The sequence below is a fragment of the Pangasianodon hypophthalmus genome, chromosome 17 (assembly GCF_027358585.1).
Source record: "Pangasianodon hypophthalmus isolate fPanHyp1 chromosome 17, fPanHyp1.pri, whole genome shotgun sequence".
NCBI classification, from domain to species: Eukaryota; Metazoa; Chordata; class Actinopteri; order Siluriformes; family Pangasiidae; genus Pangasianodon; species Pangasianodon hypophthalmus.
In genome coordinates this window covers 21,355,529-21,381,602 of record NC_069726.1, presented here as the reverse complement: position 1 = coordinate 21,381,602, position 26,074 = coordinate 21,355,529, and the positions used below count along the sequence as shown (strand labels likewise).

At 35.2% G+C, this 26,074-nt stretch overlaps 2 protein-coding genes across 4 annotated transcripts; one reads left to right on the top strand and one right to left on the bottom strand.

Annotated features, from left to right (window-relative positions):
* Window positions 1–216: 216 nt before the first annotated feature.
* On the bottom strand, window positions 217–6,904 carry fam166b (family with sequence similarity 166 member B). Its single transcript, XM_026942820.3, has 6 exons — window positions 6,741–6,904; window positions 4,984–5,207; window positions 3,802–3,956; window positions 2,652–2,784; window positions 1,402–1,614; window positions 217–432 (listed from the first exon to the last, which is right to left on the bottom strand). Exons 1-6 carry the CDS (start codon window positions 6,869–6,871, stop codon window positions 338–340), a joined length of 951 nt encoding a protein of 316 aa, XP_026798621.3. The 5' UTR covers window positions 6,872–6,904; the 3' UTR covers window positions 217–337.
* A 4,356-nt stretch (window positions 6,905–11,260) lies between these two features.
* si:dkey-106l3.7 (uncharacterized) lies at window positions 11,261–24,723 on the top strand. Of its 3 annotated transcripts, none has more exons than XM_026942784.3 (6): window positions 11,261–12,197; window positions 15,327–15,497; window positions 21,336–21,480; window positions 21,761–21,837; window positions 23,617–23,714; window positions 24,628–24,723. In XM_026942784.3, exons 1-6 carry the CDS (start codon window positions 11,571–11,573, stop codon window positions 24,695–24,697), a joined length of 1,188 nt encoding a protein of 395 aa, XP_026798585.3. In that variant the 5' UTR covers window positions 11,261–11,570; the 3' UTR covers window positions 24,698–24,723. The 3 variants fall into 3 exon arrangements, with proteins under 3 accessions (XP_026798585.3, XP_026798583.3, XP_026798584.3); XM_026942782.3 differs by having other exon boundaries at window positions 11,264–12,197; window positions 21,761–21,849; XM_026942783.3 differs by having other exon boundaries at window positions 11,265–12,197; window positions 15,330–15,497; window positions 21,761–21,849.
* The last annotated feature ends 1,351 nt before the right edge of the window (window positions 24,724–26,074 follow it).

Here is a 26,074-nt window from a genome sequence, read left to right as displayed (position 1 = left end):
AACATGAGATTATAAGAAATATAAATGATCATATATTACAGCCAGTTACAAAGCTGTTTGTTAATAAATATTTTATGTCTGAATTAACCATTATTACTTTCAGCATCCTGGAATTACAGATATCATCATAATACTATAATTAGTATTACTATAATAATCTAATTGCTGTGTAAAAGTGGCATAACTGTCAGAACAGTTCCATATGCAAAAAAACAAACAAACAAAAAAAAAATGTTGCATTTTCCTTTAATCCCAATTATATTTTTGATTCTTGTGATATTTTTCCTGAGTGCTGGTGATCAGACCAGCTGATGGGGTCCATCTAAAGCTCCATGATTCATCCCTCGCAGTTGATCTTCCTGTGTATGCCGCTTAGATCTAGTGAGTTGCTGGTGATCTGCCCGAACGTCTGTCCGTAGCGAAACTTGTATCCTGTTGGCATGATGACATGTCAGCTCAGCTGAATATAACTGACCTTTCACTAGACGTGAAAATCAGCTTTACAGCAGCTTCAGTACAGAAATATCACAACCATTTCACCATTTAACATGTGATTACATCAGTAATATATTTGGTCACATGTGAAAAACATGTGAAAGTCCATTTTGTCATGTTATGCCCTGAAACTGCACACATGAACTCAAGTGAATATGTGACATCAAGGGAATGATACTGTGTGTAATCACATAAAAAATGAATTATTCATTTGAGGAATTTATGTCTGAAAAATGAAACCAGATGCACCACATGTGAAACATTAACAAGTGAAAATAAATGAATTGTGTGTAAAAAAAAAAAAAAAAAAAAATCCCGTTAAAAAAAATTAATTGTGTAAAACAACTAATTGTGTAAAAAAAACAACATGAAAATTAAATAATCATTTGTAAAAAAAAAAAAAAAAAACATGTGAGATTAAATATATCATGTGTAAAAAAATCACAAATGAAAAATGAATTATGTCTAAAAATGAATCGTGTATAAAAAAATCACATGAAAATGAGTCATGCAAAAAGAATGGTGAAAATAAATGAAAAATCACATGAAAATAAATTAATCTTGTAAAATAATATGTAAAAATATAGGAATTATGTGAAAATCATGTAAAAAATTAATGAATCTTGTGTAAAAATCACGTGATAATAAATAAAATGCGTAATAATTAACATTTGAAAATAAATAATATGTGTAAAAATTAACAGTCCACTACATGTGAAAAATGTGAAACATAACGTGAAGTGTCTAAAATCATGTCAGTATGTTATTATTCACCTGTGAAGTTCATACGATTTTTCTGTAAAGGTTCAAATTAAAACTGGTTAATGTTTGATGAACATTTATAATAATAATATTCACAATAGCACATTGTACCTGCATATTTCTGAGTAAAAAAGCAGCCGGTACCTGGCACGTGTCCGGCGTAGTGGGGCAGCAGGCCCCGGTGTGTGGGGTAGATGGTGGGCACTGAGACCAGATTGTGAGCGCTTTCTCTTCTCAGGCCGAGCGCAGTGTGACTCGCTTTCATCTGCTTGCCAAACTGGATCAGTGCCTTGTTGGTGGTTTTGGGATAGCTGGAACCTATCAGGAACTTGGCTTTAGGTACGTAGCCTGTAAAACCTGCACACACACGAGGTATAATAATATCACTGATTCGTTAAAGGTTAAAGATTATAGTCAATACCTCAATAAGTACCATTTAAAATATACTGTATACATTTATATTTTACAACACTGTCAATTTATATTTCCCAAATAACATTTATTTAAAATAATTTTAGTAAAATAATAGTAGGTATACAGCAATAATAGTTTTTTTTGTAACTATCAGTTGTTTGTCTAAGAGACAGCAAACAATTAATTTGCAAACACTTCATATTAAAGTTCACACAATAATTAATATGAACAAACTATAAACTTCAGCATTAATACACCATCTGGAACATTAACAAAGTAAGTAACACTTGATGTTTTGATGCTCAAATGCAGTATGAACAGGATGTTCAGAAAAGTGTTATCGTTGGAGGATCGTGGGTTCGAATCTAAACAATGCCAAGAGAGTAAACGCTAGCCAATTGTGGGCATCTGAGTTCATGTATGCGGAAGAGGGCAGAAAGCGCTTTCCTCAGAATTGGGGAGAAAAATTAGAGGGGCAAAAAGGAGTGATCAGTTTTATCTTGATTTCTGTGAAGCACTACGTAGCCCAAAGTTATTGTTTTTTGTTCATTCATGACTCATTCAATATGACTCATATATTTGTTGTAAAATGAACGTAATGTTTCACAATATTAACTAGTGTTATAAAGCAGCAAACGTATTTAAGAAAAAGTATTAGGTTAAAAAATATAAACTATTAACAGCACATATGTATAAACAAGGATTTAAAATATTGATGCTACATTAAAAAAGAATTATAAGCAGCGTTATGAACACACTTTTCTACAGAAAGTGCAATTTTTTCTCCTTAGCTTTTGATAACTGAAATAAATTAAAACAGGTATTAGTATTATACTCTGACTTGGTGTGGTGTGGTGCAGAGTATTAGCTGTGCAGTGATGAAGTCCTTCTGAGATTAAGTGTCATTGGGTTCATATCATAAACTGTGTAACAGTGCATTGTGTTGTTGTTATGGCCTGAGAAACGTTTGTGTGTCTTGCCTGAAATGAAGTGTTTATGTGGGTTGCTGTCTTCCATTGAATATGGAGAGTCAAGGGGCTTCCAGCCGTCTGGAGATTTATAGGAAATCGGTTCTCTAGAAATGGCCACCAAAGGAGTGTTCAGTGCCTGTGGCTAAAGTGAAAAAAAAGCAGAAATATTAGCTCCATTCAAAGTCGATTAGCTGAAATATGTTTGTATGCCTGAACTTTGCTGCTTTAATTGTGTACTGGAACAACAAGACTAATAAAACAACAAAACGTAATCATATATAATTATAAGAAGGATTCAGCTAGCTTCAGATGCACCCAATTAAAACACAGCATGAGGAGTAGGAGTAGTAGTACTAATACCAGCACTAGTAGTAGTAGTAGTAGCAGCAGCAACAGCAGCACTAGTATTAGGAGAAGTAGTAGTAGAAATACATCACTTCTAGTTGTAGTAGTTGTTTTAGCAGTAACAGTAGTAGAAAAACCATCACTAGTAGTAGGTGTAATAGTAGTAGTAATACCATCACTAGTAGTAGTAGTAGCATTAGTAGTAATAATAGTAATAGTAATATGTATATCTGAGTGTGAATCTGAGTGTGTATCTGAGTGTGTATCTGAGTTTGAATCTGAGTGTGTATCTGAGTGTGAATCTGAGTGTGTATCTGAGTGTGTATCTGAGTATGTATCTGAGTTTGAATCTGAGTGTGTATCTGAGTGTGTATCTGAGTGTGTATTTGAGTGTGTATCTGAGTGTGTATCTGAGTGTGTATCTGAGTGTGTATCTGAGTATGTATCTGAGTGTGTATCTGAGTTTGAATCTGAGTATGTATCTGAGTGTGTATCTGAGTTTGAATCTGAGTGTGTATCTGAGTGTGTATTTGAGTGTGTATCTGAGTGTGTATTTGAGTGTGTATCTGAGTGTGTATTTGAGTGTGTATCTGAGTGTGTATCTGAGTGTGTATCTCCAGATTGAAAGCTGTGTGGAAGCCTCACATTGTCCTGATTACAGACTACAGTGACTCGCTCTGATACTCAATCTCTGCTGCATTCATAATTAAACACGAACGACTCATCCCCGGGAGTGCTGAGGCAGAGCCGAAGGGCGAATGAGAGGTGACGAAGGTTACTTAAAACTGTGTGTGTGTGTGTGTGTGTGTGTTACCTTGATGTCTGGAAATGCCTGGTCTATTGCAGGTAGCATGTCAGCTGTAGCTGGCCGAGTTCTCACCTTCTGATCTGATTCAAACTCACTAAGAGCTTCTCGACACGTCTCTGTATATGTCTTTGAGAAATAATTCTGACTTCTGGGGATGAAACCTTGATGTGAAAAACACAAGGCGCTTTAGTACATGTGGCTCAAAATACAAAATAATACCAGAGAATCCATACATGAAGACCTTTGATTGTAATACCTTATTATATAATGATAAGTTCTAAAATGTCAAACCATTAACTCTTAGAGCCTACGGTATGTTTAAAACTGTTATAAGTCATGATAGCTGCCATAACGTAAAAACATCATTTGGAAACCTTTAACTGTTATAACATGTTATAGCCTGTAGTGACATGTTATAAAATGTCAAACCATTAACTTGTACAACTTATACTACCTATTAAAATTATTATAACCTATGATAACTACCATAACCTAGAAACATCATTTGGAAACGGTTGGCTATAACCTGTTATAGCCTGTAATGACAAGTTATAAAATATCAAACCATTAAGTCTTAGAACTTACAGTATCTTTTAAAAGTGTTATAACTTATGATAAATGCATTAACCTAGAAACATGATTTGTAAAACCTCAAGTGTTATAACGTAATGGCCGATAATGAGAAGTTATAAAATACCAAGCCATTAATTCCTTGAACTTATAGTATCTTATAAAACTGTTATAACCTATGATACATTCATAACCTTGAAACACCATTTTACAAACTTTGCCTGTTATAACATGTTATAACCTATAATGACATGTTATAAAATGTCAAAGCATTAACTCGTAGAACCTAAAGAATCTTTTAAAACGTTTACAGCCTATGATAACTAAATTAACCTAGAACCATTATTTGGAAATGTTGATTGTTATAACATGTTATAGCCTATAATGATTTTAAAATTGTTATAACATGTGATCTTTTCTCATCTAGAAGGTTTATTTAAGAAACCAGTAAAGTGTTATTATCATTTAGAAGGCTTTGAGAGTACATAAAATGTAGTATAACTGTAGTTATGCTATAACTTCTAATGAAATCTTATAACTGTCATCATTTGGAGAGCTTTTTTTATATAACATATAAAAGTATACACCAGTGATATGGATGGCTGTAACAGTTATAACCTGTGTAGCCTGATATCATTCTCTGCAGCGTCTTGCCGTGTCCTGTCCCCCTCCTCCAGATCTCCTCCCTCGTCCTCATGTCCCTTTCTGTGGAAGGTGACCATCCTGAACTCAGCATCAGTCTCGGAGAGCGTGAAATCTCGGGCGAGGTCAGGAGTTTAGCTGTGAGCTGACTGTACGGCTTCCCCATGTGAAATTTCAGCTGTGGACAGTAGCCTGCATAGCTGCATCATAAACACCTCACTGTGTTATCATAGCAATGATGAATAAATAAAGCAAAAAAATAAATAGAAACTTGGCTTTGTCTTAACTTGGCTTCATTTCATAACTGTCTTGTTAAAACAGAATGACATAAAGAAACTGTTGATGAAGTTTAAAAGTATTGGCACCCCACGGATGGATGGATTTAACAATTATATTTATTCTTGCTGAATTAGTGTTGTGCTGTTATAGGAAAATAATCAACGAGCTGATGTGGCGAAGCAGAGGTACTGTGACTGCCCCAAAGTTGATTATTTTCCTATAACTTATACCACAATTTGTCAAATATAGCATTGATAAATGTAGCAATTAGTCAACATTGCTAACATTTTTTTTATTAATTAAAGAAAGACTCATCATACTTTTTATCCATTTATAGTTATATGTTGTGGTACAACAACGAAACATGTTAGTTCCCTCATCAGCTTCTTTTTTCTCTCTCTTGAAGTTAATATGTCAGGAAACTTAAAGTTACAGCTTTACCTCTGACTGTTACAAAGCACTTACACTGGAGACTCCTTCCATAAATGTTAAATAAACATCTCCTTAAGGAAAATGCACCATGTCAATGATTAGATGTGTTTTGAACAGTTGTGAATTTATTAAAACATCTGATTAAAACGGTAAATCTCTTTCATTATAATTAAACACCTGCAGCACACAACATAGGCCAGGTTTGTCTTTTATCTTCTACCTTCACAGCTTTACAATTTTATCCTCCAACTGCTTTTAATAACAAGTGAAAAGTCTTATATTAGCATCTGAGTACAACTAGTTAATAAGACAGACATTCAGTAAGGAATAAGAAGGACATTCATTCTCCCATTTCTCTTTCTTCAATTTTTTAATGTTTTATTTTATTTCATTTTTCTTAACAGCAACCTTGAGTGGTAGAAACAAACAAATGACTATTATTATTATTATTATTATTATTATTATTATTATTATTACCACCACCAACAACAACAATAACAATACTAATGTACAATCAATCATAATGAATAATAATAATGCTTTCCATGTACTGTATAAATGTATAAAGCACCTTGAATACACACACACACACACTTTTTTTAATATTGAAATTAAAAAAATAAATAAAATTGGGGGCTATGACACTAAAGGATCTGCCCCTGGATCTGTTGTTGTTGTTGTTGTTGTTTAGATATGTTGTTATTTCTGTGCTCTGATAAATACAGAGTGGCATTTTATTGCAGCTTTATTGCTCTTTAAACTGGTTGCTATTGGTTACGGTTAATCACATTAGCTTCATAACCAGCACAAGCCAGTTCTGAATTTCATTTTCTGTTGAATAAAATTCATTGTAAGATTTCTCAATCACCTCTATTCATTCATGCAGAAGTAAAATGATCATGTTACTGATTCGGGTTAAGATGAATAATCTATGAAATGAGAAAGTTTTACTTCCGGATTGTGTGTAAGCTTCAGCATTAGAGCTGGAGGAACATGAGGTGCCTCAGCTCCTGCTTACTGACCCCGGGATGTAGTGCGGCTCGGGGGTCACCAGCACCCTGCTGAACTTCGGAGGGAATTTCTCCATCGCTGCACGGTCGTCTCGCGCTCTGTGTATGTGTGTGGGTGTGTGTGTGTGCGTGGGTGTGTGCATGTGTGTGTGTTTGGATTTAAGTGGTTGCCATAGGGTTCTCCTGCCAAGGAATGGAACGTGCAGGTGTCTCGAGCGGTGACGTCATGACGTCAGGTACAACGCGATCAACATGCACGTCATTTCTTCTTTAGACTCTGAACAGAGCAGCTCATTTATTTCAAAAAACTTTTATTCTGCACTTCCATAAAGCTAAATACGGAAAAATGCAAACCTGGGTTTTTATGTTCAATCTCTATGAGCCTCCAAAAAAAAAAACCACAAAAAAACAAAGAAGCTGATAGAATATTAAAATATGTTGTCACTTTATCTATCTATCTATCTATCTATCTATCTATTACTTAGTAATACTGATGTTTTTTATTGCTTGGCTTTTGTCTTTAAAATGAGTGTCCTGTTTTTGTAAAAAAAAAATTGCTTTGTTCTTGTACAGTATAGCAACTATATATATATATATATATATATATATATATATATATATATATATATATATATATATATGCCTTCAAAATAATTAAATTAAATGACTCTACATTAAAAAAAATACTGTAAAGAGCAGTAAACAGTAATAAATGAAACAAAGTCAATATTTGGTGTGACGATCCTTCGCTTTTTTTAAAAAAAATGTTAGTCTCAGGTGCAGTGTGTGCAGTTTTATAAGGAAATGAGCTGTAAGTGTTACTGAGCATCTTGCAGAAGCAGCCACAGCTCTTCTGGAGACTTTGACTGTCGACTCGCTTCATATTTTTGCAGCGAAACCCAGCAGCCTTCATTATGTTTTTATCTGAAAAGTGTCTCTTATGTAATCTGCTGCTTTCTTTACTGACATACAAACATTTTTCTGGAACGTTTAATTTTGTGCTGGAAAACTAATGTTTGGAAATCTAAAATGTTTTTGTTCTGACACGATAATGTAGAAGTCATAAAATACAAATCTATAACAAGTTTTTTACAAAAAATTTAAAAAATAGGGTGCCTAAGACTTTTGCACAGTACAGTATATATATATATAGTTGCTACTTCCTTTATAAGTGCAAACACATGTATGTAATATGTAAGTATATATATTGTTGCTACTTCCTTTATAAGTGCAAACACATGTAAAAAAGTGCAAAAGTCTTTTGCCTATTTATTCAAGCCAGAGAGCTTGTTATTCCTGAACCTTTCACAGGCAGACATATTTTTATTAACATTGTTTTTGTGTTATTGAGGTTTGGATTAAACTCATTCAAGTGACCAGTTAAACAGGCTAACAACCACATAATAAACTGAATGAAACTGAAAATAAATATCACAGTGAATATGATAATGATGTGATTTTCACTGCTGTAACTAAAAAAAAAAAAGAGAAAGAGACAGAGACAGAGACAGAGAAAGACTCTTAAGCAACAAATGAGAGCTCATAAATCCATTTAGATCTGCTAATATATACACTAGAAGACCTTCTGTATGCATTTAAATCAAATATAATGACAAACCAGGGTGTCACACTGCATTCATTTGCTTTAAATAAACAACATCTAATCACATACAAAGCTATATGATTTGTTAGATATATGTTTAAGGCTTAAATAATTCAATTATTCAATTTTGTTGTCAGTTATTAATTTATACATGTTAAATGAACATAATGGAAAAAGCATAAATAAAAGGTTTTTCATAAATGTGTTATTTGATCAAATATATACATTATTGAAATATTAAAAATAAGGATTTAGACACTTATTTAAAAAATAATAATAATAATAAATGAAAGCCCACATAATTAAATTATACTACTACTACTATTACTACTACTACTACTAATAATAATAATAATAATAATATATGGATAAGGATCATTTAACTATATATAATAATAATAATAATAATAATAATAATAATAATATAACCATTCATATTAGAATAACGCTTTAAAAAAAGCAAAATTACTGTATAAAGATATAAAAATATCCATAACAATATAAACATAACATAGCATGAAATGTAGAATAGTATTTGATATACAGTATTTTTGCAGATTATAATCTTTAGCACCCTCTAGTGGTCTGTATCAGAACAACGCCCTGTGTTTTATTCAGTAACAACAGCTTTATCTTTTATAGATTATTTATTTCCTTATATTTTGTATCTGTAGACCTGAGCCAGGATATTAAAGGCCTCTCTTTCTATCCAGATCCTTGTCTGTTGTATTATTCCGCCACGGAGTAGCTCCACTCTTTGGGCATTTAATCAGATAAAGAAATCTGTTCTTCTGTACAATGTATTGACCCCCCCCCAACCCACCTCACCAGTTAATGTAAAGGAACCACTGCAGGATGTTGGTAGAGTGCAGGTTCGATCACAGCACAGTCGTGACACTGCCGTGGTAGTGTGTGTGGTAAACTAGCACCTCTATGTATTTTTTTCACTAGGCAAAGTGTCACGTGTAACAACACGTACACATTAGCAATGTCCGCCTTTCCCTCATGGCCAAACAAAAGCCAATTGTTCTCGTTTCGTCATATTGTCTGAAAAGCAGTAATGCAGAGATGGAATTTGTGGCATCTGAAAGATAAGCTAAGATTTAGTTGAGTGGAAGTTATTGTCTGCTGAGTCATTGTGTGTGTTTGGACTGGATTAGCGGAGTCAGACATAGCACTTTAGATCAGCTGCACATACAAAGCCAGACAAGTTTGAGTAGAAAAGCGAGGAAAACAGGTAAAAACACAGTGTAGTGCTGTACATTTGTACTGGTGCAACAAGCCAGGTGTAGCTAACAAGTTTAGCATCAGGTGAACAGCTTTGTCAAATGGTACAATCATTTTAAATAGACATACACTTACCTGTCACTTTATTAGGAACACCTGTACCATGTGGCAGCAGCACAATGCATGTGTTCCTAATAAAGTGGACAGTAAATGATTTCTGACTCTATATAATACACTTCAGATTCAGAATCAGAATCATCCAGGGTGTATTCCCGCCTTGTGCCCAGTGACTCTGCCCTATGACACACGTCTCAGAAGGCTAACACATGTTGTCTCTGAGACGTGTGTCACAGGGCAGAGTAACACACTCAGAGGAAAGCGCTATCCGCCTTCTTCCGCATACATGAGCTTACAGACAGCCACGAATGGCTAGTGTTGCTGTGAGTGACAGAGGAGAGAGAGTCTGCCCCTCCCACCCAGAGAGCATGGCCAGTTTTGCTCTCTTGGCTCCCAGTAAGGGATGGCTGTGGCATCGTTGGGATTTGAACTCACAATCTCCTGATCATAGGTTAAACACTTTCTGTTGTGCCACTTGAAGAAACTTTGAGAAATTGTTTTGGCAGATAAACCTGGATGTTAAAGGCAAGCACAGATTCAACTAGTGACTAGAACACAGAGTTAAAGTTTAGTTTCCTATAACAGCAACCCGCAAAGTGTTTTATTCCTTATATATTCCAGTGGTATAATTTGAGAACAGTACTGGACATAAGACAGAACCCTGAGGTACACCTTGTATTGAAGTGAATATAATTTCCATTTGGTTTGTGTATACAAGTTTTTACTTTACTTTTACTTTAGTATTTTAGGGAAATTAAACATGTACAGATGATACTACTGAGCTAAATAATGTTTTTCAATGAGTGTGTGATTATATAGGCAGGAGGTTTGGACAATGTTAAACTAGAACCTATAAGCTTCCATCCCTCATTAACAATATTATCAACATTGCTCCAGTGATAAATTGTCCCTTTAACCTTTAACAGAATTTTATCATTTATATATGGTAAAGTCCATTACAGGGTTATAGTCTTATTTTGTTTTACGAACTGTTATACTAGGTGTCGTATTATACTATGATAATATTTCATCAGAATAAACATTTTCTGCGCCACTGACAAAGAGCCACTGATGGTTCCTTAAGCGAGACTCTTAACCATCAACTGCTCCCCTTTGTGCTTGCACTGGATTGCGATCCAATTTGGATAAAAACAATCATCTGGTGTAGAGTTCTTGATAACGGATATTTCTCTGATGCTGTGTAACTGCAGCTTACCTTCAAACACAGGAATGTGAATCTTATCAATCTGCAGGAATGCTTTGATGCTTTTCACCTGCATGCACACTTTGTGTACGTTTGAGGATTGTGAAATGAGTGGAGCTGTAGTCCATTATAAGATAAAGTAACTGATGAGTGACTTACAGCTTGAGTGTTTGACGTGCTGACAGAGCTGACTAGGTAAAATACCTGTCATGGAAGTCTAATAAATGAAATATTGCTAACTGACTGAAATACCACTGAAAGTGGTTTGTCTTTCTTACAGTACAGGTTTGGATGTTAACCCAAGTGGCTACGGGCTGTTTGCTTTGAGTTTCGGTTTATGTTATGCTTGTGGTTTCTGTGTCTTTCTTCTTAGAATTCTGTCACGTTCAGGCGTGTCGAGGCAGATCGTGATTTCTGGGAAAGAAGTCAGTCAGAGGAAGCGTGGAAAGTCAAGTGGCCGTTCCACAAAGCCCGATCTGAGAGGATGAAAGAGGAATGTGGGCGGCCCATGTCAGATGCCTTGAAGTCTGTGCGACGAGTTTCAGGCTTCACTTCCTGCTCGGTGCCGTCCGTCATCACCTGTCAGGTAGGATAGGTGTTGCACTGAGCGCTAAGACAGCACACACACTGAGGTTTTTCCTCAGACAGAGTTTGACAGGCTGCGGAACTACTGAGGCTGAAAGGGGGACTGATGAATCTTTACAGGAGTTTTGGGTGTTTGCTGGAGACCTGGGTGGCTGAGGGTTACCTGGTTGAACAATCAAGCTCAGCAGAGGGTTCAGAAAAAAATTTAGACCCGAACGGCAGTGACTCTACATCTGCAGACTCCCTGAGACTCACAGGAGTTGCTCTCAGGTCTGAATCTGAGGACTCTGGAGTGGAGTTGCCATCAGTGGTCAGCCCTTTGACCTCCCAGCACCGTGTTCTGACCTCACAGGCTTCACAGCTAGGAGAGGATGATTTACAACCGCCATCTTCCTCACCAGCTCTTTCTCAGTGCTCCTCATCCTCATCATGTTTCTCAGCAGTGCACAAGGGAAGTTTAAATCCATCTGAAACAGCTGGGCTGAAGGTCGAGGAGGCACTGCGGAGAACAGAGCCAGCCTGGAGGAGAAGTGTGAACGGTAGCCTTCGACGTCGGTGTAACACAACTTCAATATCTAGCGGTTCTCTTAAAGCCTCTATACGCTCCAGAGTTGGAAGCATAGGGCCGGGAAGGCCTTACGTACAGCCAGCTGAGGAGCAGAGATCATCAGAAACTCCCAGAGTAACACACACACCGCAGCAGCCTGCTATCTGTAAGAGAGAGCCAGAAACGGTAATAATCATCTTTATTTATATAACATTTCATTTTGAGTCATTTATTCAATATAGATTAAAAGAGTAAACCTAGCAGCCATGAAAAATACAACTATAAATCTATGAAGAGCTCCAGCTCATTTTCTTCCACCTTACACTGTTAATCAGAGCACAGGGTGTAACTCATCTCCAGTTGGGTTGAGGAGTGTGGCGAAAATATGATGTCTCAATCACGGGTGGAAAAATAAAAGCCGGGGCATCAGGAAAATTAGATTTCTTATCCAGGAAATTCTATTTTGTTGTAGTTGTGCAGTGGACAAGTAGGTTCAACACCCAGAAAATGAAGAAAACAAACCCTACTTTGTTATTGACTTTTGTGAAAAAGAAAAGTTTTCATTTAGTATGTAGCTATGTTGAAAGGCAATGCACTTCACGTGGTGCGATGCACATCAATGCTGTAACTATAGCACTATAAGATACTCTGGTTGGCCGTATGATATTACTACATTAGCTATTGTGGAAATCCATATTTACAAATTTAATTTTAAAGTGGAACTATATTACTATATCACCTTTGTGACCTACAGTTTTTTCTACAATTCTGCTTTCAAACTTTGGGAGGCGGAGCTTAAAGAATGGTATTCAAGTATCACACTTAAAAACAGAATGGGTCTACGGAAAGTCACGCTTGGTGTCTGAAATTTTTTACACTGGAGTTATGAGGCTAATGTGGTCAACAAGTAATGAAAGTCTATCTCAGGCAAAATCCAAATATGACCAAATCTTCATATACTTGCTCTGAACAGCATCGTTTAGCTGCACGTTAAAACAATTTCTGCTTTCTTCTATAAGGCTACAAGGAGGCGGAGCCTAATGAATGGACTGACACCAAACTTCACTTTAAAAAAAACTTTTGCTGATGTCCATAATGGCTGCCTCCATGATACAGCATTCAGCTACAGAGCAGAGTTTAGTTCATGTTTTTAGATGCAAGTCAGTCCAGCTTTGTCCTGAACCACATCACTGGAGAACTGTAAGTAGTTTGAGGCAGACACAAAAGATTTTGAATGACACAGACTTTTGCTCTGGTGCAAAACTAAAGAAGCAAACATTAAACAGCAACCATGTCTTGGCTGATGGACTACATTTGAGTTCTTTTAATAGCTTAAATGGAAAAGTGCATCATGATGCAACTTTCCCTGATTTCAATTTCAAAACACACAAAAAAACCCTCTGATCCTGATCGACCCAAAAGCGGTGAGGAAAAACTCCATAAATGATAAGAGAAGCCTCATGAGGAGCCAAAACACAAAAGGGAGAACCATCCACACTCTATAAAGAGTACCAGAGAACATATCAGATTCAACAAACAGGGCTGGAGTAAGATATCATATCATATGGAATAGCCAGATTTCTTATTGTGAATTGATTAATCACACTGCTGTGTAGCTGTGTAGCTAGAAAATGTGATTCACATGATATGATTCAGTTTATAATGCAGTTATGATCTGCATATTAGTTCACATTTAATTCCAAATATCCAAATATCACGTACCACAGCGTTCTGCATTATTGAGTGCAAAACTTCACTTTCCAGGTGATATACACGATAGCCATTACTCATGACTCACATCGCCTGACGGCAATAATTAAAGTCAACAATACAACTCCTAACAACAACAACAACAAACCTTAGGCTATTATTTCTTAAGCAATTATCAGTTACTCATAAACTTAACTTAAATATTAGAAATAAAGGCTGAGAGAACAGTCGCTTGTTAAAGTGATACTATAGTTTAAATTAGTTCCAATCCTGATTAAAGAATCAATATGACAAAAATTTTGATTTCCAGGATTTTATGAAAACAGTATTAGAAGATTTTGACCTATTAGGTTATGGGGGGAAAAATGAGAACAGAACTCTAGCTAGGTCAGGGCATTTAACCAAAATTATTTCTGAAATAATGTCAGATAGATGATGATGTCAGATAGATGGAGAAAATATCTTAAAACGCTTTTCCCAGATTAGAATTTTCATTATCGGAATACTATCCTTTAATTTCCAAGTTTCCCATTATACACACAAAAAAATTGGGATATATGACTTTTATTTTATTTATACCTGTATTGTTCAGGCAGGATAAAAAAAGAACAAAATGCAGCTTATTCACCACAATAAGGAAGACCAACTCCTTATCTCAGTATTGATTCATTTCTTTAGCATAATAAAGGATTTATCTGGTTTTGCCACACTGACCATGAGCAATCAGAGATGGATAAATGACGCGAGAACTCCATCTGAACCGTGTCAGCAAATGAGCAGCAGTTTCACTAATCTTTTTTTTTTTCTTACAAGCCCAGATAATGAGCTGATCACCTCTCACGCACTTCACTAAGCCAGTAAAAACATACACACAGGTACAGATCTACACACACCCACATACACTGAACACTCCCACCTTCACTACAGTCACTTTTTGCTGTTCTTCACCATGGTCAGTGTGAACCAGCCGGTTCAGGTGTGTTAAGCTCAGCTGGAATGGAGCCAGAGGGAAGCAGATCAGCAGGAATGTGGAGGCGGTTAGAATGCAGCTACTGATAGCAGCCCATGTAGGACGTGTCTCAATACCAGTGTGTTAGGGAGAGGTGCACGCAGGGGAAGTTGCAGAGACATTTATTCTGAGCCACTCTGCGATATCATAAGTTCATATTATCAAATGTTAATTAGGGATTTCTGATTTATATAGCAGAACAGAACTGCAGAGTGGACTAAGGCCAAGTCCTACTTTAAGAGTAGAGACATGTAAACATTAGATCAAATTATTATTTCTGGAAAAAAACTTACTCTAAATGTAGCTTAAAAGTAAACTAACATTATAGTAAACAGGCTAGCTGAAGAACTAGAATTACAGTAAAAATGGGGGGAAAATACATTTGAAAGTATACTCTGAACAAATATATGAATAATTTGTAATATTTTCTAACAGCATTATCAAAGCTACCTGAAATATTTAATGAGAGACGGTGAAAGTTCTGAAATAAGTAATAAAGTAATAACTGGTACATCTGAAAATTTAGAAATGAGAATTTGTTACATACTGATCCTAACTGGTAAATTGAGGTGTGTGTGTATGTGTGTGTGTGTTAGCAGGCTGCACGTGCCACTGGGCCTGAGTGGGACCATCTGCCTCCTGGGTTTCTCTACCTGGAGCAGATGTGCCGGATGCTGGAGGAGATCGCCCGGCTGAAAAGGGAGAACCACAGCCTGCACCTGGTGATAAAGAACAGCCGAGATGAGACAGCAGACACGGAGATGAAGGTGAGAGTCTCCAGTTGTTAAAAAGGCTGTTCATTAGCTTTGTCAGAGTTAGAACAGGATTGGTTTTAAGTAACACACCAACTCATAGTCACGGCATTCCTGTACACTGATAAATAAACAGTGTCCCATTGCTGACACACACTTTACAACCTTCATCTGGATTATTTTCCACCATGGATTGATGGCGATGAACTGATCCGAATCAGCCACAACAATCTGCTGATAGTGGTGCAGTGAGATTAAGCCATCAATTTATCTCTAGCTAAAGAAAGTGCTGCAGCGGCACTTTAGTCCTTAAGTGTGTCTAGCTCTCTCACCTCCTCATCTGTACACTCTGCTCAAACAGATCAGCTTCCAAAGCTTCAACTTTCATGCTAAAACCGCCATCAATGCCATCATGTTTTCATCTCATAGATCACTAACTAGCTGAGCCGAGTCTCTGCCATAACTCAACTGCATCGTAGAGCTGCATTGCAATCTGGGACTTTGAGTCCAATGTTTGCACCAGCATCTCCACTACTTCCAAGCTGACTTTCTCATTAATATAAACATCAGTGAGTGAGACAAGAAGCTGGTTTTTAGGAGCCAACAGAGAAATCTGACCGTTATACCTTATGTTTGACATTTTTTCTTCTATTAAATGCGTCTGTAACTGTGCTAGCAATAACAATGTCCTCCTGGCAGCAGCATAGTACACAGACACAGGAATAAAAAAAAAAACAACACCAAGCAACACATTTTCACAAGAATCACTAAAAACATCAACTAAAGACAAAAAAACGCAGCTTGTCATGTTACCGAGAAACCAGAGTGCAAATTCTTCTATCCTGAAGACTGTCCTGTGGTGTTACAAAGCGCTGACACTGGAGACTCCTTTCATAAATATTAATAAATACATGATCTCCTAACAGAAAACATCACTATATAAATGACATTCTTTGTTAAATAGCAACACTTTTTCTTAATCCGGTCATTATTAAGCTTGGATGATCCACCATGTGAAGGAGTTGTTGCTATAGAAACAAAAACGTATTATAATAACTATATTATAATTATAATTATTATAACTATGGCATTACTATAAACCTGTGATTTCCTGTGATGTTATAAAAAAAATTACTTCTTGAGATTTGCAAATTCAACAGCACTGTGGTATAATATCCAATATCCAAATGTACCTTCCTTAAATGAGTTACAGTTTTACTACCTTTTCTTCTGAGTGTGTACACACATGCATAAACACCGCACCACCCAAATAACACCACCATAAACCTGTATCCCAGCTGACCTAACACCTCAACAAATTATCTCCGGATACGTGTCTGCTATTACCAGTTACTGCCTGTCTACAGCACAACTATTATTATCCATAATTATGTCGTTTTAGCCTCTCTGAATCTCATAATTCGGTGAAGTCAGAAAGTCTTTTCAGACTTATTTCCTCCCTACGTTTTTTTTTTTTCTTGTGTCACCTCAGTGAGATTTTTGTTTTTGTAAATCTCATTAACTGCTAAGCAACTCAGCTAAACAACTCAAATGACTTGAGTTCAAGTTCACCGGAGAAACAGGAGGGTAGCTAACGTTAATAACAGTGCATACTTGTGTTGAATAAGTCTTTTGATTCCTGTGCACAGTATTTATGTTAACCAAAGCCGTAATGAGACGTTTGTGAAACCTGTCTTGTCTGCGTTGGCTTTAAAGCTATGATTTGTTTGGCTTCGGCTTTCAGATTGTTTGGGTAATTAGACATTTGCTGTATTTTAGTATTTAGGTTGTGTTGACCAGTATTTGAGTTCAAATAAACATATTTATGTATCTACTCTTTTAGGTAGTATTTGTCCTTACCTAATGATTATGAATTGTGTAGTTTTTGTATTAATAAGCCTTTGATTTATAAATTGTATATCCAATTCTATGTATTGATTAATATTCTGGTTTTGTTTAATATTTGAGTTAACCTAAATGATTTGCGTATTATTTGCTTTGACCTAAATGGTCTAGGTAGTATTTGTGTTAACCTAAGTAGTAAGGTTTTGATTTGCATACTGTTTGTTTGTTTATTTGTTTGTATAGAGGTTATGCTGTGTTTGTGTTAAACTTTATGTTTAGATATGGTTAGTATTTCTACTAAACCAAAGGTCTTGATTTGTGTAGTATTTGTTTTACCTAATTGTTTGTGTATAGCACTTGTGTTAAACTTAACGTTTTGGTCTGTGTAGTATTTGCGTTACCCATATAATGTAGTATTTGTGTTAACCTTTGTGTAGTATTTGTGTTAACCTTAAAGTTTTGTGTAGTATTTGGTTTAACCTTTTTGGTTTTGTTTTGTGTAGTATTTACGTTAACCTTAACATTTTGGTGTGTATATGTAGTATTTTTGCTAACATTAATGTTTTGGTTTTTGTAGTATTTGTGTTAATCTTTTGGTCTGTTTAGTATTTGTGTTAACCTTACTGCTATGTTCAGCATAGTATTTATGTTAGCCTTAACATTTTCATTTGTGTGGGATCCGTGCTAATGTTTTGTTCCATGTAGTATTTGTGTTAATCTTAATGTTTTATTGTGTGTAGTATTTGTGTTCACATTAATGTATTTATGTGTTACATTATACATATCTCAGCTTGTGAGTGTATTAGGAAGAAACTAAGTGCATTCCTGCGTTAGTCTTGACCGCTCTAACACACAGTGAGAATTTGGTGAAGATCTGAGAATGTCCGATTTTTAACCCTATAAAATGCTAAGGGGTTAGCCTTTCTGTTTTTTTTTTTTTGTTGTTTGTTTTTTTTCACAAAAAAAAAACGTCAGAACGGTCAACACAGGAATGCACTTAGTTTCATAATATCATGCTCAGAAACTGAGATCTGAACCTCTCATTTCCAATATATTACATATACATATACATATACAACATAGTAACATATACAAGTTTGGCCCGCACAAATTTAAACATTTACTGCTTGATATCAGTTAAAGTACATGTGCAGTGCATAAATTTAAATGGAAATCTCTCTGTTTTATCTATTATACTATACTGTACTATATCTATATATGTACTAATATCCTTTGTGTTTTTGGGGGGCAAAAAATTTAACGTTTTCTGATTTTCACCAAATTCACACCATTTGTCAGTACGATCAAGACTAACACAGGAGTGCGCTTACTTTCATAATATCACACACAAAAACTGAGATCTGAGCCTCTCATTTCCAAAATATTACACAATAACATATACAGGTTTGGGGCTCACAAATTTAAACATTTACTGCTTGTTATCAGTTAAAGTACACATGCAGTGCATAAATTTGAATGAAAATCTATCTATTTTATCTATTCTACTATATTGTACTGTACTGTAGCTATTTTATCTATTATACTACATTTATGCTATACTATACTATACTATACTATACTATATGTATGTCAATCTTAATTTTTTTGTATGTGTAGTATTTGTGTTAACCTTAATGTTTTGTTCAGTGTAGTGTTTATGTTAGCCTTAACATTTTTATTTATGTAGGATTTGTGTTAATGTTTTGGTCCATGCAATATTTGTGTTCACCTTAATGTATTTATGTGTTATACTATATCTCAGCTTTGGAGTGTGTTGGGAAGAAACTAAGTGCACTTTTGTTTTAGTCTTGACCGCCTTAACACACAATGCCAATTTGGTGAAGATCTGACAATGTCAGATTTTTCACCTTAAAAAATGGTATCGGGTTAGCCTTTGTGATTTTTGGAGGCAAAAATTGAATGTTTCCTGATTTTCACCAAATTCACACCATTCGTCAGTACGATCAAGACTAACACAGGAGTGCGCTTACTTTCATAATATCACACACAAAAACTGAGATCTGAGCCTCTCATTTCCAAAATATTACACAATAACATATACAGGTTTGGGGTGCACAAATTTAAACATTTACTGCTTGTTATCAGTTAAAGTACACATGCAGTGCATAAATTTGAATGGAAAAGTATATATTTTATCTATTGTACTGCACCGTACTATACTGTAGATATTTCATCTACTAAACTTATACTATGATATGCTATGCTATGCTATATTCTATCTCAGCTTGTGAGGGTGTTAGGAAGAAACTAAGTGCACTTGTGTGTTAGTCTTGACCGACCTAACACACATTGCGAATTTGGTGAAGATCGGAGAATGTCAGATTTTTCACCTTAAAAAAATGGGCCTTTGTGTTTTTTGGAGGCAAAAAAATAAACGTTTTCTGATTTTTACCAAATTCACATCATTTATCAGGATGATCAAGACTAACACATGAGTGCAGTTAGTTTCATAATATCACACTCAAAAACTAAGATCTGAGGCTCTCATTTCCAATGTATTACACTCCATAAACTTAATGTTTTGGTCCATGCAGTATTTGTGTTCACATTAATGTATTTATGTGTTATATTATATTATGCATATCTCAGCTTTGGAGTGTGTTAGGGAGAAACTAAGTGCATTTCTTCATTAGTCTTGACTGCCTTAACACACAGTGTGAATTTGATGAAGATCTGAGAATGTCAGATTTTTCACCCTAAAAAATGGTAAGGGGTTAGCCTTTGTGTTTTCTGGCACAAAAATTCAACATTCTCTAATTTTCACAAAATTAACACCATGCATCAGGATGATCAAGACTAACACAGGAGTGCACTTAGTTTCCTAATGTCACACTCGAAAACTGAGATCTGAGCCTCTCATTTCCAATATATTACACATAATAACATATACAGGTTTGGGACGCACAAATTTAAACATTTACTACTTGTTATTGATTGAAGTACACATGCAGTGCATGGCTTTGAATGGAAATATATCCATTATATCTACTATTCCATACTGTAGCTATTTTATCTACTATGCTATACTATACTATACTATACTATACCATATTATATTATGTAGTATTTGTGTTAATCTGAATGTTTTGTGTAGTATTTGGGTTAACCTTATCATTTTTATTTATGTTGTTTTTGTATTAACATTAACGTTTTGTGTTGTGTATTTGTTTTAACCTTAATGGTTTGGTCTATTTAGTAATTGTGTTTACTATTGGGATTTACATAGTATATGTTTTAACCTTAATGGGGCATTCTGTGTAGTGTTTGTGTTAACCTTAATGGATTTTTTTCTGTGTATTGTTTGTGTTAACCTTAATGTGTTTTTTCTGTGTAGCGTTTGTGTTAACCTTAATGGATTTTTTTCTGTGTAGTGTTTTGTTAACCTTAATGGGTTTCTTCTGTGTATTGTTTGTGTTAACCTTAATGGGTTCAAAAGTATTTTTAACATCACTATTTTGACATTTTCTGTTTTATGTTTAGATTTTTGTCGAGTATTTGGGTTAATCTTAATGTTCTAATTTATGTAGTATTTGTATTAAATTTACTGTTTGTGTAGTATTTGTGTAAGTATTTAATTTGTCTAGTATTTACGTAAGTATTTAATTTGTCTAGTATTTAACCATAAAGTTTTGAATTTCATAATATTTGTTTGTACCTTGATTTAGTTACTATTTAATGATATAATATCGTGAATCATTTGATAGAGTATTATACAAATTTAAAATCTTTTCATTTTTCTTAAACAAGGCTTTGATGTTTTTGGTACTGGTTTTGATTTAAATGCTTTGGTCTGTTTCTTATTGGTGTTAACCAGTGTTTTGGTTTGTGCAGTATTTGTCGCAAACTATCTTTGTCTGGTGTTTGTATTATAAAGGGCTTTGATATATTGTATATATGTTATGTCTGCTGTGTGTATGTTATGTCTGATGTGTGCAGTATTTAGTATTTAGTTTCTTTAATATTCATGTTGACTGAAATTCTCTGCAGGCTGTCTGCACGCAGAAAGCTGATATCAACTCCACAGACGTTGAGAAGCTTGACTTCCAGGAGGCCGAGGATCAACCAGGACTTTCTTCTGAGGCTTTCCGTCGAAGGAGTGTGTCTGATACGTGGACTTTTATCAGAAAGCGAAGTAAGTATACATTCCACATTCCAAAGAACATTATTAATTATGCTATAAATACAATACAATGCACTGTATGATTTTAGTATAACAGTAAATAATAAAGTAAAAATAATACACTAAACAATCATTTTAAGGACTAGGTTGTGAATTCAACAGTTAGGCCAATAAGCAAGACCCTTACCCCTTAACCACTCAGATCTGTCCCTAAAAACATATAATTAAGCAAAGTTTGGAATCTTTTATGTGTGATTAATGAATTTCTGAGGTTGTGTTATGTCTCCTGTAGGTAAATCTAAAGCACCTCGAGCTGAATACTTCCCATCTACAGACGCTTTACTGGAAGAGCCTGAAAACCCACAGCTGGTAAGAGGAAAGGTACGGTCAATATACAAAAAAAAGAAAAAAAACTCTGGTTTGGAAACTGAATGTAAATATATCTATTTTTATCTACTGTACTGCAGTATACTGTACTGTAGATATACTATGCGATACTATGCTGTGCTATACTATATCTCAGCTTTGGAGTGTGTTGCGAAGAAACTAAGTGCATTTCTGCATTAGTCTTGACAGCCCTAACACACAGTGAGAATTTGATGAAGATCTGAGAACATCAGATTTTCCACCCTAAAAAATGGTAAGGGGTTAGCCTTTGTGGATTTTTGACAAAAAAATTTAACCTCTCTGATTTTCATCCATTTAACACCATGCGTCAGGACGATCAAGACTAACACAGGAGTGCACTTAGTTTCATAATGTCATGCTTAAAATCTGATCTGAGCCTCTCATTTCAAATACTCTATATTACACTCAATAACATATACACGTTTGGGACACACAAATTTAAACACTTACTGCTTGATATCAGTTAACGTACACATGCAGTACATAAATTTGAATGGAAATATATCTATTTTATCTACTGTACTGTACTATACTGTAGATATTTCATGTACTATTCTTATACTATGATATGCTATGCGATACTATGCTATGCTATACTATATCTCAGCTTTGGACTGTGTTAGGAAGAAACTAAGTGCATTTCTGCGTTAGTCTTGACCGCCCTAACACACAGTGCGAATTTGGTTAAGATCTGAGAACGTCAGATTTTTCACCCTAAAAATGGTAAGGGGTTAGCCTTTGTGTTTTTGGGGGGCAAAAAAATGAACTTTTTCTGATTTTTACCAAATTCACATCGTTTGTCAGGATGAACAAGACTAACACAGGAGTGTACTTATTTTCATAATATCACACTCAAAAACTGAGAAAAAAAAACCCCACTGGTTTGGAAACTGGTTTGGTGTGTGGTGTGACAGCGCTGTACGCCAACATGTTGCAACGTGAGCACATTTACTGCGACATACTAAAACTTAGATTCGCCCGCCGTCAATGTATGTATATCACTTTTGTCTGGGGATGACTTGTACTACTTGTGTTTAGCATTGTTTAAGTCTTGGAAACCCAAAAACACAATTCAAAATTCTGTATACATATAAAAATAGGGGGAAAAAACTCTGCCAAAAGACTATTTCAAGCTTGAAATCAGTAAAATGTCTAGAAATGGGTTTGATAATCATATGTTTGGTTTACTGGAATCTTATAATAGGAAATAGTAGCTAGATTTAGCTATATTCAAGATATAGGTAGATGTTTGTAGATGTTTGTTTAAAAGACCAGATTTTCCTTGACACTCCAATGGATTTGATCTAACATCGATCGTCAGGTTTTACACAAACTTGTGGAGTCCATGCCTGCTCAAGTGTCATTAAAGCAAAAGTGGGATGTACTAAATACTAAGAAATTCTGAAATTCATGTAAATATTTTTTTTTGTAAATAAGATTTTACCTTAAAGTTGTTGCTGATAATATATCTTATAATTAAGAATAATGTATTAATTTGGAAAATTATGCAAAATAGAAGCATTCGTAATAGTTGTCTCAGACTTTTGGATCCCACTGTATATAAGAAACATTAATTATAGAATGAGCGAGCCCCATTATGTGAAGTATTATACAGTTGTTGAAAGCACAAAAATGTCAATGAAATCCATGCCAAATTTTTCAGCGTTTGGCTGACAGAGTGTGGCTCTGTGTGTCATAAAAGTTGTTGTTCAAGCACTGTTTATCTGTGTGCTCATCCAGCCGGTTGAAATGGAGCATCGGAAGGCGAGTAACAGCCTGAAACAGAAGATTAGCTCACTCAGATGGAATGAAAAGTCAAACCCAGCCAAGAGCAGCAGGTGAGATTTTGGCACACCCAAGATATCCATTGACATGCATTATTGGCCCTCTTTTACTGACCTAAATTAGTGTTTAAAAAGATGTTATTTGTGTATTTTAAGTTGGTTTTAGTCCAACTTAATCTGCCTATTAAAATATCTTTTTATGGTCCATTATAAGTGGATAGGTCATTTTTACAATATCCTTAAAAGACTTTTATACATCACAAGAAGACATCATTTTCTTTTAGAAATTTCAAATCATAAATCCTTCAGAAGGCCCCAACGGAGGGATCAAGAGCTAGAGCTGATTGTTTTACCATGACAGCATGTAGCAAAGTGTTTTATTCCTCTTATAACACAGCATTTTGCCTGCAATTACAATTTTTATCCATTTATAGTTACATTTTTCATGTTGTGGAATGTCCACAAAACAAGTTAGCTCCTGCTCTCACTTATATTATAGCAGCTTTAAACAGTCAATCCCTCATCCGACTCTATTTTCCCTCTGTCTCGAAGTTAATAAGTACAAAAATTCACCTTTTCATGTTACCAAGAAACCAAAAAAGCGTAAATTCTTCTGTCCTGAAAACTTACTGACCTATAAAACATTGACACTGGAGATTCTTTCCATAAATGTTCTATAAACGTCTCCCTAAAGAAAACATCACCATATCAACCATTAAACACTTTCTTTGTTTAATGACAAAACCTTTTATTGATTTTTAATGTTTATTATTAGTCTTAGACTATGTGGAGCGTGCACCATGCAAATCCCTGTGTAAGTTGTTACTACTGTATTAAAATGAGTGCATTAATATAAACCTGTGATTTAAGGTGTTGTAAAATATTTTGAAGTGATTAATGAGCAAACTTTTTTTTTTTTTTTAAATGCATTTTGGTCAATTTCACTTTGGTTTCTGTCTTTCTTAAGCTCACAAAATGAGAGCAAGAGGACACTCGGACAACTGTTCAAGAGCAGAAGAAAGACCACGCGGTTCTGAACCTCTACTCAAATGAGGACATCACATCAAAAGAAGTAGCAAATCATAAATGGACACAATGTGGACATTCTATACACCTTACATTAACCTGCCATTTGTATATGGATATTTATATTTGGAACTCAACTGCTACAATCTTGCCTAAATCTTGGTTTACATCTGGTTTGTCTATATATTTTTCATTTTCCTCAGGCTGGATATACAGTCAGGTCAATAAGTATTTGGACAGTGACACAATTTTCATAATTTTGCCTCTGTACACCACCACAGTGGTGTTTGCATTAACCATTTAATTCGTGTTTGCATTAACCATTTAGGAATTACAGCCATTTGAGTCCATCCATTTTCACAGGCTCAAAAGGAATTGGACAATTCATAAGCAGTTTCATAGCCAGGCATGGCCTGTTTCCTCATTGTTTCATGATAAATTAAGGAAATAAAAAGGTCTGGATTTGATTTCAAGCATTGAATTTGCATTTGGTAGCTGTTCATGGGAACTCTCAATATGCAGTCCAAAGAGATTTTGATGCAAGTGAAGGAGACCATCATTAGGCTGAAAAAACAAAACAGACCTATAAGAGACAAAGCAGAAACTTTAGGAGTGACCAACAAATACATTCTTATAAAGAAGGAATGCACTAGCGAGCTCAGCAACACCAAAAGGCCTGGAAGACCACAAAAGACAACTAAAGTGGATGATCGCAGAATTCTTTCCTTGGTGAAGAAAAACCCCTTCACAACATCTAGTTAGTCAAGAAAACTCTGGAGGAGGTAGATGTATCATTGTCAAGTATCAAGTCTACAATCAAGAGACGCCTTCATGAATTAGACTTTGCTAAAAAAAAAAAAATAAATAAATTAAAAAAAAAAAAAATACACCTCTTAAAAAGAAGCCTGACCAGTTCTGATGCAAGATTAACTTGTATGATGAATGATGGGAAGAGAAGAGTATGGAGAAGGAATGGAAGGGCTCGTGTTTCAAAGCATACCACATCATCTGTCAAACACGTGGAGGCAGCGTCATGACATGGGCATGTATGCCTGCCAATGGAACTGGGTCAGTGGTGCTTATTGATGATGTGACTGCTTATAGAAGTAGCAAGATGAATTCTGAAGCATATAGAGCTGTACTGTGTGCTCAGATTCGGTCAAATGCTGCAAAACTGATAGGACGGCACTTCAAAGTACAGAAGGATAATGACTCAAAACATACCCGAAAGCAACCCAAGAGCTTCTTATGGGAAAGAAATTTAATGTTCTTAAATGTCTGATGACTTCAACCCAATTTAGCATGCTTTTTTTTGTGGTTTGTGTGCAGAGGCAAAATTACGAAAATTGGGTCACTGTCCAAATACTTATGGACCTTACTGCATAATT

Coding starts and splice junctions, on each gene's coding strand:
- si:dkey-106l3.7 (XM_026942782.3), top strand. CDS start 11,571: ATGAATCTTTACAGGAGTTTTGGGTGTTTGCTGGAGACCTGGGTGGCT. Junction 12,198..15,326: donor GTAAGAGAGAGCCAGAAACG/GTAATAATCATC, acceptor TGTGTGTGTTAG/CAGGCTGCACGTGCCACTGG. Junction 23,715..24,627: donor AACCCAGCCAAGAGCAGCAG/GTGAGATTTTGG, acceptor GTCTTTCTTAAG/CTCACAAAATGAGAGCAAGA.
- fam166b (XM_026942820.3), bottom strand. CDS start 6,871: ATGCACACACCCACGCACACACACACACCCACACACATACACAGAGCG. Junction 3,957..4,983: donor AATGATATCAGGCTACACAG/GTTATAACTGTT, acceptor TTTCACATCAAG/GTTTCATCCCCAGAAGTCAG. Junction 2,785..3,801: donor AGGCATTTCCAGACATCAAG/GTAACACACACA, acceptor TTTTCACTTTAG/CCACAGGCACTGAACACTCC.